This window comes from Leucopleurus acutus (genome assembly GCF_964270905.1).
Source record: "Leucopleurus acutus genome assembly, chromosome: 11".
Lineage (NCBI taxonomy): Eukaryota > Metazoa > Chordata > Mammalia > Artiodactyla > Delphinidae > Leucopleurus > Leucopleurus acutus.
The window spans coordinates 16,021,098-16,036,220 of NC_139152.1; the positions used below are offsets into that span (position 1 = coordinate 16,021,098).

A 15,123-nucleotide genomic window follows, 5' to 3' on the forward strand; every position below is an offset into this window, starting at 1 on the left:
GAACAATCTTAATATATACTTGAACCTAGACACAAGGTCAGGTGGAATGTCACCTTTTAGTTCTGAGCATCTTGTTATCCTACTATTATAGGAAGAAGAACTTTCTATGAAATCTTTATCTATCTCAGGGCCCTGTCAAAAATCAGAAATTGCTTGTAACTTGTCTCCTGTGCTCTCCTGCATCAGGACTGTTGCCTTTATCAGTCTTGAGACTGGAGAGAACCACTGATTCCAGCATGGATCTGGGGCCAAAAGGTAGCCTGGAGATTTAGGATTAGACACTTTCTAGAAGTTGGAGGAGTCAAGAAGGGATCATAAGGCAGGACTCCAGTTTGCCCTGCTGGGCTCTGGGAGGCTCTGTGGGGATGCTGCCCAATTGTGGAGTGTCTCTTGCGTCTTCCAGGGTAGGGTACCTGCCCTTTATCTCCTCTGCCATTGCATTTGCAGCTTGTTGCCAATGGTGGACAAAGTTCATGTCCTTTAACACCTGCATTATGTTCTCCTTTTATGAGGATCCACATCCACATGAAGTACTGTTTTTCAAGTGAACAATACTGCATGTAGACAATATTGCACTTAAAATTGTTAATATTTTGTTTGCCTTTGGAGTTAATTACTATGGTTTACAAAAGTAAGAACTTTACAGTTGAAGTGTTTTAGAATATATGAAGCAAGTGATAAGGAAAATAGGTAACCATTTGGCAGATAAAGGCCTCATGAGACTTGAAATTTCTAGTGCTCAAGTAAAAACTTGTGTTTCAGTATATACCGTACTTACAGTTTATTCCTGCAAAAACAAACAGTATGTAAGTAGATTTTCAGGTATTCAAGAATTAATTCACATTGGAGAGTTTTCTTGAGATTACAGAGTTTTAGAATGAAGTTTTAAAGTTGCAATTTAGAATCTATGTATTGACTGGTAGGTAGTTAGCCAGATGGACTTAAATATGTGAATATCCTTCAAAGGGAAATCTGAGACATTTTTCACATCTGAAACATCCTACAAAAACATTTTCGTTATCTTTGTAAAATGGGTGCATTTGATGTTAGACACAAGTCATTATTAAGCTTATTTTAAAAGTTCAGTTTAATTCTTGGGTGTGAACAAATAAGGCTGTAGTGGTTACAGGTGAATGTTCTTGTTTTTAGAAGGCATGTGCTGAAATAATTGTGGTTGAAGTATTATGTTAGCAACCTGCAGATGATTGAGAAAAACAAATTATAGCAATATAGCAAACAGGACAGGGACTTTCCTGGTGGTCCGATGGTTAACACTCTGCACTTCCAATGCAGCGGGTGAGGGTTCGATCCCTGGTTGGGGAGCTAAGATCCCGCATGCCACGCAGCATGGCCAAAAAACCCCCAAAAACGAGAAAACAAAAAACAGCACAAAGTGTTAATTGTTGAGTTCAGATTTAATTATTTTTATTAAGATATAGTTGATGGTACAATATTATATACATTTTCAGGTGTACAGCATAGTGATTCACAACTTTTAAAGGTTATATTCCATTTACTAGTTATTATAAAATATTGGCAATATTCCCTGTGTTGTACAATATATCCTTGTTTATCCTAGCTTATTTATGTTATGTATAGTAGTTGGCACCTCGTAATCCCCTGCCCCCGTCTCGCTCCTCTCCACTTCCTGCCTCTCTACTGGTAACCACTAGCTTGTTGTTTGTATCTGAGTTCAGGTTTAGATATATTTTTCTGTGTTTTTGAAATTTTCTATAATAAAAGCTTGCGGGTAGGGGGGAAGCATACCCCTTAAAAGTTAGTATCAGTTTTATAATTTACTGGTACTTAAATTACAAGCAGTTATATAGCTTTTAATGGATTTAGTCTGAAGCGTTCTTACTGTTGGTCCTTCTGTGATTGATGCCATGTCCATGTAATTTCTCTATGGAGAAGATATTGAAAAAAGAATTAGAAAATGAATTGCCTTTAAGATAAAGGCAAAGTATTACATTTTATTATGATGTGAAATTTTGAACATTCAAAATTACTCAATTTTATTTATTACTTTTATTACTAATGTAATAATTTTTTAGTAAATAAAAGAATTACTAACATGTAATACTTTGTTTAGTAAATAAAAAGTTAAAGGGATTGATTGGCATTTTCAGTCTTTTTGGTGCAAAGGAGTTTAAAAAAAAAATGAGGGCCAGGAAAGTACTTCTTATTTAGACTTGGGTAAAATCAGAGAAACTTTTATTGCACTCAGATTTCTCTCTTCTGCCTATTATTAAGAAGGGAAAATACAGCAAAATTTCCCAACTTCTTTGAGATGGAAAGAGGTAGGATGTGATAGCAGTTGTATTCTCAGATTAGTGAATAGAAGAAAAGATTTCAGATCAACAAGTGATTTGCAGAACTGTAAAGATAATCTTTTGATTCTGAATTATTTGCAGTTGGAATCTATTACTTTATCATGCCTCTTAGAACTGTGGAAGGGATGAAATGTGAAGAGCTGTGTGTGTGTGTGTGTGTGTGTGTGTGTGTGTGTGTGTGTGTGTGTGTGTGTGTGTGTGTGGTTTGGTTTGGTTTATTTTCTGTAGGGTATGGTGTTGGGGACTTCATGTCTGCCAAAAGTTGCTCAAATTATCCCGCATCTGGTTTTGAGGAACTAGCTTTTCTTACCTTGATTTGCACTTTATTGCAAATAATATTTATTTGAAATTTAGTTTCAGAGAATAATTATTTGAAACTAAATAATTTTAAAGCAGTGTTGTTTTCTAATGGAAAATATGGTTAGTATGCTTTATGGGGCAGAATGTCAAGTGGTAATCTTAATTATTTATAAGATCATATTCATGTTAGTGAATTTCTAGGAATAACACAGCCTTTTTTCTTCTTTTGTAGCATAAGCAGTACTATAATGGATGTAGACAGCACAATTTCCAGTGGGCGTTCAACTCCAGCAATGATGAATGGACAAGGAAGCACTACTTCTTCAAGCAAAAATATTGCCTATAATTGTTGTTGGGACCAGTGCCAGGCTTCCTTCAACTCTAGTCCAGATCTGGCAGATCACATCCGTTCCATACATGTAGATGGTCAGCGAGGAGGGGTTGGTTTTGTCATTTCTTTTTTTCACTCCCTGTTTTCATTAGTTTTATTAATTTATAATTGCTAGTTAGGCTTTTTTTTTTCAAAGTAATTTGGGATTGCTTTTACACAGGGTTTATTTTTTTCAAATGTTTTTTTTCCCCCTTTTATTTACTTCCCACATATTTGATGGAATCAAATTAAATAGAACATATTATGTGTTGGATTTTAATTTGCTCTTAGGTATATTACTTTGAAGAAATTAGACTTTCTACAATACAGTGGGAGTATTGTAAACGAATACTATGTATTTCAAGCTTCTGATGTTTTGAGTTGAGGACATTTAGGAATTGGCACTGTTTGGGATTTCTGTTGTTAGAGTGGTCTTAAGTTATCTCTGATGCTGAAATTAACTAGAGAAACTATTGGTACGAGGATTAGTATAAACAGTCCTGTTAAATGGCAATCTGTACTCATTATTTGTGATAATTGATCATCTTTCCCAAGTCTTGTCAGAGCTGGCTTAGTATTGACCTGTATTCTTTCAGGAATCCATTTAGCTGTGTCAGTTCATATACTTTTTATTGAATAGTAAATAAAGAGCTAAAGCAGATTAGGTGAGGCACAGTGTAATGGACCAAAATATTTATAAAATTGATAATATTATAATTTTTTTCAACTTTATCTAGGTTTATGTCTTGGTTAACCATACTTAGTATGTTTTCCAGAAATTAATGTCACATTTTAAGTACAGATAATTTATTAGGCCACACATTGCCTGTCAGTGTGCCATCACTTTTGAGATATACTGATGATACTGAAATGGTTAAAATCTTCTTGGTTTAAATAAGTGGGTAACTGTTTCCATGGTGGTATTGATATTTAGATTGTATTACTGATCTTTTTTTTTAAACACGCAACCGTAACAGGCACTCCTCACGTTTTTACCAATGGTGTTGCATTTGAAATTTCTTTTAAGAGATATTTGCTGTTATCACAATATGTAATAATGTTTCAGCAATCTTTTAGTTACTTGATAAGTAAACATTTGTCATATTATTAGATTTAACGTATATGGGGTCTGGGTAGACACCAAAGCGTGTATTAATGAACTGTGCCCATCATATGGTATTTTCACTGCATAACCCACCCAGCTCAGTGGTTAAGCTCCGTTGGTAACAGTCGTTATTTCCCCCATATATATATCTCAGATTTTTAGTGAAACTGTCTTAACCAAGTTGGTGTCTTGGTCATTACAGAGTTGCCTTTTGTGAGCCAGTGCTTGTTGTCACTTGGTATATATCACTAAGGTAGTCTTTTGAACCATGGCATGATGCTTTTTAGTCACTTGACTTCGCAACTGCATATAGGATCCCAAGCTATGTAGGTGATCTCTTAGGAGGTATGGGAGAATTTCACATTTCTAAGTCTTGATCCTACAAGTTGAGTTGGCACACAGCCTTTAGGAGAATGTTTTCTGCCTTTTACAGATTTGAAGAAAAAATGGAGTTAACAGTCTGAATATATCATGTAATCCCTGCAGCTGCACGTGTCTTACTGATATTACAGAGCTAGGCATGAAGTTGTGGTATTTCTACAGTAACTATAAACTTGCTGAAATGGAAACCCCCTCCCCCATGTCATTTCTTGAATGCTTATTCATAAAATTACTTTATTACAAATAATAAGATTTTCTGGCTAATTTTAAGAGTAATGCTGTTGACTTCAGAAAGATGTCCTGATCTTTGAAGGACATTAGTTGCTAAACTACAAACATAAAGGATCAGCTAAATGAAGAAAATAGTTTCCATTTATTTCTACATATCAGTCTTTGATATCTAGACTTAAGCTTTCAGAATGAAAGTGTGAATGAGAATTTGAAAACTTGATACTGCTAGATAAGACAGGAAATCTTGATGTAGTTTGTGCTTTAAAATAGAATAGTTGTGTCTAGGCCGTACCACCCTGAACGCGCCCGATCTCATCTACAATAGAGTAGTTGTTGGTTGGAACATTTTTTTTTAAAACGACCTCTTGGAAGGGAAATTAAAAAGAAATCATTTTAATTGTTTTTAAATGTACAGTTCAGTGGCATTAAGTACATCACATTGTTGTGCAGTCATCACTACTGTCATTCTCTGGAACTTTTTCATTATCCCAAACTGAAATCTGTACCTATTAGACAATAACTCCCTAATCGTCTCTTCCGCTAACCCCTGGTAACCACTATTCTACTTTCTGTCTCTATAAAATTGACTATTCTAGATATCTCATGTATAGTGGAAAACAGCTGATTTTGATGACATTTTTAAAGAATTTTTATTTCTCTTCTTTCTACTCCAAGTGTTAAACTGTCATAATAGAACAGAAACAAATGAGTAAATTATTGGTAATTCTGCAGGATTTTATGTTTCTAATTACTGAAAGATGACAGTTTTTCTGGAGCAGTAAGTTAGTAAGATCTAAATACTATATTAATTCCTGTTCTTTTTCTCATCCCACTCTAATCTTCGCCCTGGGAAAAACAAAACTGTCATATAACAGCTTAGAAACTTCTTTACTTTCCAGTAAGCTGTTTGTGTTGCCATGTCATGTGGACTTTATATTTGAAGGATGAAATCAGGTGGAGTTTAGGTTTTCCTGACCCTTTCAAAGTGGGTGGATACTTAATTCTACATTGAAGGAACTTACCATTTAAACACCTTTTATGAATATACCTTTTTAACAAAGAATCATGAGAGTACTTTCTTGTATTTAAAAAATAAAAACAGGGACTTCCCTGGTGGCGCAGTGGTTAAGAATCTGGCTGCCAGTGCAGGAGACACAGGTTCGAGCCCCGGTCCGGGAAGATCCCACATCCCGGGGAGCAACTAAGCCTGTGTGCCACAACTACTGAGCCCATGTGCCTAGAGCCCGTGCTCTGCAACAAGAGAAGCCACAGCAATGAGAAGCCTGCGCACCGCAACGAAGAGTAGCCCCTGCTCACCGCAATTAGAGAAAGCCCGCACGCAGCAATGAAGACCCAACGCAGCCAAACATAAATAAATAAATTTATATAAAAAAAATAAAAAGCAAGAAAAATTTAACCTTTTTTGTTAAGTAAAATAGAATTGTGTTCTTTGGCTCGTACTTCCGTGCATGACTGGATTTCAGAAACGAGGCTGAGCTGTTTTACTAATCAAATTTCAAACCCCTGTGTCCTCTTAATATACATGTAAGTCTTGGTAGGCAGGGAACTTAATCTTGTAGGATTTCAGTGGTTCCGTAAGATCCATTAGTGTTCTGTTTATTTTCTGTCTTAACTATTTCTTACTTTAAAAGCAGTTGCCAGAAAGAAATCTGTTTATGTTTCTTGTTGCAGGGGTGATTTTACATGTGTCATTTTATTAAGTTCACTTTTGTATATGTTCTTTGGTGTGTTCGAGGGAAGAGGGCCAGAGGGAGATTTTGAGGAGGGGCGATAATAGGATATTATTATTCAAAGACTCGAATGAGTTACCTCTATGTTATTTAAAATGATAGTTTTAGACTCTCATGGTTAAATCCGAATGCTGCTAGGAAGTGGAATCAATCTTAGGAGGTTACTTTGTGTTTTGATTGCCAATCTGGTATCTCCTGAACACAACATGAAGTTGGTCATATCTTTTGCAAGAAATGAGAAATATTTTATTCTTGTATTTGGACAGTTTATCGAATATTTTGTCCTCTGTTTATTAAATACCTTTTAACAGAGGAAATTGAAAATGTTAGCACATTTAATGTGGCTAAAAATTATGGGATACAAAATTATAGCCTTCATTTTAGAAGATCTTGAAAGAGCAGACTGATTTGAGACAAAATAAATATCAAAGACATTTGCTTCCCTTTTACATGTTCACATTTTGTGAAAAACTGAGCTAGTTTTTTCCTAAGAGCTTAAAGGAACCATGAGATCATCCATTCAAACCCCTTCCTGACTTTAGATTGTGTCTCTCTTCTTTAATATAAAATCTTTTTGTATCATTTTACTGCAGAAGGAATCTAATTAGTAAAAGTAGGCTTTCTTTCGCTCCCTTTGAGCATGTAAATTATGCTGCTTACTGGCTCTGTATTTGAGTATATCTGACTGATCTTACTTTACTAATAGTAATGGAATTTTCCTTATGCATGCTTGTTAGACTTTTACAGGTTGCATTGTATTACTTTGCAGTGGGTTTTACAATTTACCTAAAGAAATTTTTGTCTACATTCATTTAAAAAGTAGCTTTTAATTCTGGTAACTTTAGGAATCACTTTATAAACATGTATTAGGGTCAGGAATTTTAAGTACCAAGGAGGAAATGTTATGACTTACAATATCTGCTTAACTAAAAGAAACCAGCAAATCTGTTGTAGAATCGAGATATGCGCTAACATTCTTTAAGCGTATCAAACAGCAGCAGCAGTGTTGTCTTGTAAAATGATTTTGAGTAAAAATTGATCTCAGTTACTTTAGACTGTTTTTCTAGACTTCTAAAAAGTTTTATTTTACACTTACTGTTTAATGATTGTTTCCTCAGTCCTGTGTGTATCTTTGTTCTGTTCTATATGCAGTACATTATAATCTTCAGAGTGTGGCTCTATCTATAATTGTTCTAACCTTAGAAAAGAACAGAGCCTATATATGGTTTTTTGAAGGTAGCGGTTACAGTAGATTCGTACTTCTTTTACTGATGATGGGGAGCAGTTTTCAGTGTTCAGTTTGATAAAAGTAGAATCGGTCAAAAAATTGATACCTCAATGGTAGGAAAAAGATTATGTTGTTAGTTGTTAACCCAGTCACACTCGGTTGCCTGAACCCAAGAATGTGGATCTATTATGATGATAGAAGTATCTCATGACATTGCTTTTGCAACTGTATTAATTTTAACATTCTATATTAGATTTTGCTTCGTAAGCAAGATAATTGGAAATCATTTTTAATAAGTAGAATGATATAAACATAAGTAGTGTTAGTATACATTTGAGAATAGGAAATCAAGAGCAGAAAGACTGTAATTGGATAATTTGTTTACTCATTCTTTGAATGAGTGTCCACCAATTGACTGTTTTATTTTTATTGTTTCTTTATACCTTAATATATTTCTGATACTTACAATTAATACATGCTTGTTCCCTCATGCAGTAAATACAAAAAATGTAAATAATGGTCCATGGTTCTAGTTCCTAGGGCTATATTGTTAATATTTTGTATATTTCCTTCTGAATGGCACTTTGGGATTGGTGTATCAGTTCCTTATTGAGGGAATAGACAGCAGCCTTAATGGGGAAGGGTGAAAACTATGCCTCTCATTCTGGAAGTTCAGGAAGTTTATCTACAGTAAGCATTTTGATTGACTTGTACAATAAATGTCTCTGTGAATTGAAGACTTCCAACATGTTTATTTGAATTTACAAGGAATAAAAGTCCTTGTTGAAATAAGTGATGAAAACAATTATGGCTCTTCTTTTAACAGGTATTTGTTTGCTTATGGAAAGGTTGTAAAGTATATAACACTCCGTCAACCAGTCAGAGTTGGTTACAGAGGCATATGCTGACACACAGTGGAGACAAACCTTTTAAGGTAAGTAAGTGTATGTGAGTTTTTTCTTCAAGTTAACATGTTTTTTAATGGGCATACTTTTGCCCTTCTAAAAGTTTTTTAAAGAACCATTTGTTTTAAGATTCCCATAGATGCATGGAATTTATAAAATAGATGAAGGTAAAGATAATTTAATCTAATTTTTTAAAATTTGAAGACCAGAAAAAAGTCACTGTGAAGGTAGGGTCTTGAAAACAGCTAGTGTGCGGATCAGTGACTTGAATGTATGTCTTTAAAATTGCTTGGTTGTGGTTAATGCCTCGTGCTCTAATTATATTTTCTCACTGTCATAGGTTTGAACCTTTTTATTAGCAAACAGTACTGATTATTATATGAAAAAATGAAATTGTAGAACATGAAGGAATTTGATTCTTTTCACTCAGTTTTGAGGTCATGCTACTGAGCTCAGTCGTAAATTACCGAGTCAAATAGATGTATTTGGGGAAATCTGTACAAAGAGCAATTTTCTGTAAAGACCATTTTTCCTTTTATCCTCATTAAAAGTTAAAATATTTTGGTTTGTAACTATGGAAAGTGTATACGGTAGAGGTTAAAAGTTTGTATTTAAAGAAGTTTCATAAGTTAACACAGTATCTGCTGGTATATAAATACTGTGCCAGAAACTTCCCTTGGGTTTCGTTAGAGAAGGAGATTATTCTTGTAGAGTTATTTTTTTAAAAATTACTTAATTTTTTTGGAAAAGACAATCATTAACAATTTAAAAAATTATAAAGAAAAAATTTAATTGAGAAATCTTGCTCCCTTTCTTGTTCCTTATTTTCGCTCCCCCGAATATATAACCATTGTTCTTAGTAGTGAATTCTTTATGAAACTACAAGCAGATACATATGTAGGATCATTCTCCTTCCTTTTACACAAAATCTAATAAACTATATACTGTCTGTATCTTATTTTTTATAAGCTTTTTATTTTAGAGCAGTTTTAGATTTATAGAAATATTACAAAGATTGCAGAGTTACTGTATGTCCTATACCAAGTTTCCCGTTATTAACATTTTTATTGTATGTATGTGTACCTTGCTTTTGTAACATACTTTCTAGTAGAGATCTTTTCATATCTGTTCATAGACAATATTCTCTTTTTTAACAGCTTTACAGTATTCCATTGTGTTGCTGTAGCAGTTTATTTAAGCAAACTTGTATAGATACTTGGGTTGTTTTTAGTCTTTTCCTGTTGCAAATAGTACTGCAGTGATAAATCTTTGAACATATGTCATTTTGTACATGTGTAATTGTATATGTAGGAGAAATTCCCAAAATAATGTGAGTGGTTGGATCAAAGGCTATATAAGCATTGGTAATTTTGATAAATATTGCCAAACTGCCCTCTCTAGGGGTTGTGTCCTCATCAGCAATGTTAGAGCGTCTGCCTTCTTCACAGCTTTGCTAAGAGGGTGTTGTCAAACTTTTGTGTTTTTGCCCATCTAATAGATGAGAAATTGCATCCTGATGTAGTTTTTTATTTTTATTTTTTGGCCGCGCCTCATAGCTTGCAGGATCTTAGTTCCCTGATCAGGGATCAAAACCCAGGCCCATGCAGTGGAAGTGCCAGGTCCTAACCACTGGACCGTTAGGGAATTCGCTCCCCTGATGTAGTTTTGCTTTTCCTTTATTATTGATGAAGTAGGGCATCTTTTCATATGTTTAACCATTTGGATTTCTTTTTTTTGTTCTTTTTAAAATAGTCTCATGGAGCCTTCTGTTGGCATGTGGGTCCTATAATGTTAACCCCCTAGTCTTCCCTATAGTCATACTACAGATCCTGGCCCTGAAGTACGTGACCTGGGACAGTTTTTTGAACTTCCCATCTAACACATAACTGGTAATAATAGTTACCTCATAGAGTTGTACAGTATATAGCTAGTAAATGTAAGAGATTATTGTTGTTAAAGTAAAAGAATCATTTCATTTCTCATTTTATTTCCATATATTTTTCTTTAAGGCAGCAATTCTGTTGCTGGTCGATTATGATGTTCAGGTTAATTTCACAGCCTGTACAAATGGATTCCCCCCGCCCCAGATCTCTTTTTAGAAACTAGAGAAGATTCCCATTGGAGAGGGGGGAAGAAAATGTCTTTAAAAGGCAGAAGTTAAGGAGTGTGATTTAGTGAGGCATTGTTCCATAAGTCATAGGAATCATTTGAATCAAAAAAACATTTTTTGATGTCTGTAGTACATGGCAACATGCTAGGCATTTGGGAAGCAAGGTGAGTAGGAAAGGCAGGCCTCTGCCCATCAGGGAACTTATATCTTTAGGTTTATACAGATATAAGTAGATTTAAGTAGTGAAATGTCACTATAGGTCACTATAGTGACCTTCAAAAGGTTCTCTGGAAACATGAATTAGTGATGAATGGGGCTGGAAAACAGTAGTAGGAGGTGAGTGGGAGTTGGCTATAGAGAGGAGGTGATGAGGTGATGATGCTTGAGGCAAGTCCCTTTGAAAAAAATTTTTTTAGTTGTAACATGATATAATGTACAATAAAGTATTTAAAGTACATTTAAGTGTTCAGCACTTTAAAGGTTTGTTTCGTATGTTTGTATGCACCTGTGTAACTACCATTCTGATGAAGAATATTTTCAGTAAAACCAAGTTGCTTAATGTCCCTTCCCAGTCTATCCCCCTCCATCCTCTACTCCTTCCCCCAGGCCATGTTACGATTTCTATCATCCTGGCTTAGTTGTATGAACTTTTGTGTCTGGCTTTTTTTCACTCAACAAAATAGCGGTGAGATTTGTCCTTGTAGGTATCAGTCATTAAAAAAAAAACTGCTGTGTAGCATTCCAGTGTCCAATAAACCATAGTTTATCCATTCTTCTGCTCATGGTTTTCTAGTCTTTGGCTGTTATTAATCAAGCTGTCCTAAACACACTGTCTTCATGTCTTCTGATGGCACACATGTACTCATTTCATTTCTCTTCGTTGTATCGTTAGGAGTGGAATTACTGAGTCATAGAATATGGCATATTTAGCTTTAGCAACTACAAACTCTTTTTCAGATTGGTCATATCACTTTACATTACCACCAGCAGTGAATGAGAGTTTTAGTTGCTCTGTATCTTGGTATTTGCCATCTTGTTAATTTTAGCCATTCTGGTGTCTGTGTAGGGGTATCCCATTGTGGCTTTAATTTTTATTTCCCTGGTGAGTAATGATATGTTGCACACATTTTCATGGGCTTTTGGCTATTTGAATTTCCTTTTTTGGATGAAGTGCCTATTCAAGCCCTTTTCTATTATTTTATTGAATGATTTGTCTTTTATTATTATATAAAGTTTTGTATATATTTTGGATACAAGTCCTTTGTCAGATATGTATATTGTAAATGCCTTCTTCCAGTCTGTCTTTGGTTATCCGTCTCACCTTTCCTAATGAGATCTTTTGAAGAATAGTTTTTAGTTTTAATGAAATCTAATTTATCAATTTTATGGTTAGTGCTTCTTACATTCTATTTAAAAATTCTTTGCCAACCCTCAGTATATGAAGATGAGGAGGATCGTAACAGAGCTAAGAGTTTTGTCTCATGGTAATAGGGAGGTCATTTCAGAAGTGTGTGTGTGTGTGTGTGTGTGTGTGTGTAATATAATTTACAGGGGCTTCCCTCGTGGCTCAGTGGTTGAGAGTCCGCCTGCCGATGCAGGGGACATGGGTTCGTGCCCCAGTCCGGGAAGATCCCACATGCCGTGGAGCGGCTGGGCCTGTGAGCCATGGCCGCTGGGCCCGTGAGCCATGGCTGCTGAGCCTGCGCGTCCGGAGCCTGTGTTCCGCGACAGGAGAGACCACAGCAGTGAGAGGCCCGCGTACTGCAAAAAAAATAAAAATAAAAATTTACATATCATAAAACTTACCAAGTGTATAATTAAGTAGTTTTTAGTGTATTCACAGGTTTGTGCAACTCACCACTAATTACAGAAATATGTACTTTTGAAAGAAAGAAAAGGAAGCATAAAAGAATGAGTGGACTATTTAGGGAATCACATGTAGTTTCATATATTTAGCGATACTATATGGTGGCAATTTGAAAATATGTAAAAAAAATTTCTGACTAGTGAGCTTGGACTCTTTAGAAATTAAGTATAAAAGTAATTGGTTGCAAAATGTTTTCTTTGCATTACTGTTCTTATCTCTTATTACCTACTAGTCTGGAATCCGATTATTATAAGGAGTTTGCATTGTATTTTTTGTCTTTTATTTTTACCATAGGCTTCAAGCACTTGCCAGAGAGTTCAGTTGTGTTCATATCTTAAACAACATCGGTGTGGCTGCTTTGTGGTTGGATGGTTTGTGTGTGGGATAATTGATAGAATCATCTTGAAGAGAAATTTTTTAAAATGTGCACTGTCTTTACTGAAAACATTTAAAGTTGTTAATTCTTTAGAATGAAGCCTGAATAAATAAAAGGGATAGAGGGATAGGGAAAGGAAGGGCTAGTATAGTGCCTAGTGTTGCCTGGCTACGACAGACCTTGGGAGTTCACAGCCAGCAAAGCTTTTCCTTAGTTCCTAGTAGACTCGCTCTTCTTCCTCCACTCTGTCACATGGAAATAAGTGTGTTATAAAGGTTATGCTTGCTTCATATTAAAAAATTTGACATTGACAAGCTTAAATAAGAAGATAGTGGAACTATAATCTAACTATCTATGATATTTGACTTCTTAACATATATGTACAAAGTAAAGAAATAAATGGGATCATTTTGCACCTACGTGTATTGTACCTTTTTTTTTGGGGGGGGGTCATGTTGCTTGACTTGCTGTATCTTAGTTTCTGGACCAGGAATTCCCTAGCCTACCATTTTAGTTTTGTATTGGACATCATTTCATGTCAATAAATTAACTTTTTAGTGGTTGTGTGATCTTTCTATGTAATAGTTTACCATATTTAATCATTCCTTGATGGATTTTGTTGGTCCAGTTTTCCACAATATAATCAGTTAACACATTTTTATAAACTACTTTTGTGAGCTAATATAAATTCCTAGAAGCTATTTTGCTCAGTCAAAGGGTATATGTCTAGGCTTGCTTTTGAAAGGTATTATTCCCCCTACAGAAAAACATACCAATTTGTATTCTAACCAGCAGTGTATAATATAGTGCCTGTTTCTCAACAACCTTGAGGCTTGTTATTCTATCTTTACCAATCTGCCGGTATATGGTAACACATTTCTACTTATATGCAGTGCAGACACATACAGTGTAAATACAGTATAAATACTTTTCTGTGTATTCACATCATTTTTCCTCTGTATTAATTATTTTGTATTTTTAGAATGGAAATCCTTTCTGAGCTCATTATTCTTTTTTATAAAGTAGGAAAAAATTTCCCTCCTGTGATAGGAATTAAATATTTTCCCCATTTTGACCTTTTTCTTGACTTTTTATGGTACTTTTTCTAAAACACAGATTTTTTAAACTTTTAATTTTGAAAAATTTCAACTTGCAGAAAAGATACAAGAACTCCCATATATTTCTCTCTCACACATGTATGGGTAAAGAACTCCTGTATACCCTTCAGCCAGATTCACCAGTTAACATTTTGCCACATTTTCTTTCTCTGTATCTTTCCATCCAGCAGTACATCATCCATCTCTCCATCTGTCTCCCTCCCCCCATCTCTCTCTCTTCTTTCCTCCCTTTTTTCCTACATACACACACACGCACACGCACGCACACTATTTTGGGGGAACCATTTAAGAGGAGCTGTATCCCTAGATACTTCAGTGTGTGTTATTTCCTAAGAGCAAGGACGTTCATTTACATAACCTTAGTACAGTTACCAAGTTCCAGAAATTTAACATTGATGCCATCAGCTATTCAGATTTCACTAATTGTCCCAATAATGTCCTTCATAGCCGTTTTTCTCCCCCCTTGGTTTAGAATCCAGTTGAGGATCATGCATTACATTTAGTTTTCATGACTCCTTAAAACTTACAGTTTCCTCAGCCTGTCTTTATCTTTTATAGCACTCATATTTTTGAAAAGTATAAACATTTTATTTTGTAGTATGTTGCCCACTTGGGGGTTGTTTGATGTGATCAGATTCAGTTTATGCATTTTTGGTGAAAATAGAATAAAATTGTCACAGTATCACTTCAGGGGACACTTGATGAGAGTTTGTTCCATCATGGATGAAATTACCTAGCATCACTTGGTTAAGGTGGAATTTGCCAGGTTCTCTACCATAAACTTATTTGTCCCTTTACAATTAATGATTAATTTTTGGAGAGATACTTTGAACTATATGAATATATTGTTCCCCATTAGAACTAGTTTTAGTATCCATTAATGTTTCTTGCCTGAATCATTTATTACTATGAGGGTTACAAAATGAGTTTTTTTCTCTCTTACCATCTAAGTTTATAAGTTGACATTCTACTTTCAGCGCTTTCTACTCTTTATTCTATCAGTCAGTCAATCATCTGTCTACAGAATGACTCATGTATTATGTTATTC

The 15,123-nt window shown here is 34.9% G+C and overlaps 1 protein-coding gene across 2 annotated transcripts in view; it reads left to right on the plus strand.

The window, feature by feature from the left end:
* The window catches only part of AEBP2 (AE binding protein 2), a gene marked incomplete at its 5' end in the record, with an annotated part of 70,831 nt that overhangs the window by 17,974 nt on the left and 37,734 nt on the right, over positions 1-15,123 (plus strand). For both annotated transcript variants that reach the window (XM_082851153.1, XM_082851152.1), the window contains 2 exons: positions 2,866-3,073; positions 8,526-8,633. In XM_082851153.1, the coding sequence (XP_082707279.1) occupies positions 2,866-3,073; positions 8,526-8,633 (316 nt within the window). The remainder of the gene's footprint in view (positions 1-2,865; positions 3,074-8,525; positions 8,634-15,123) is intronic.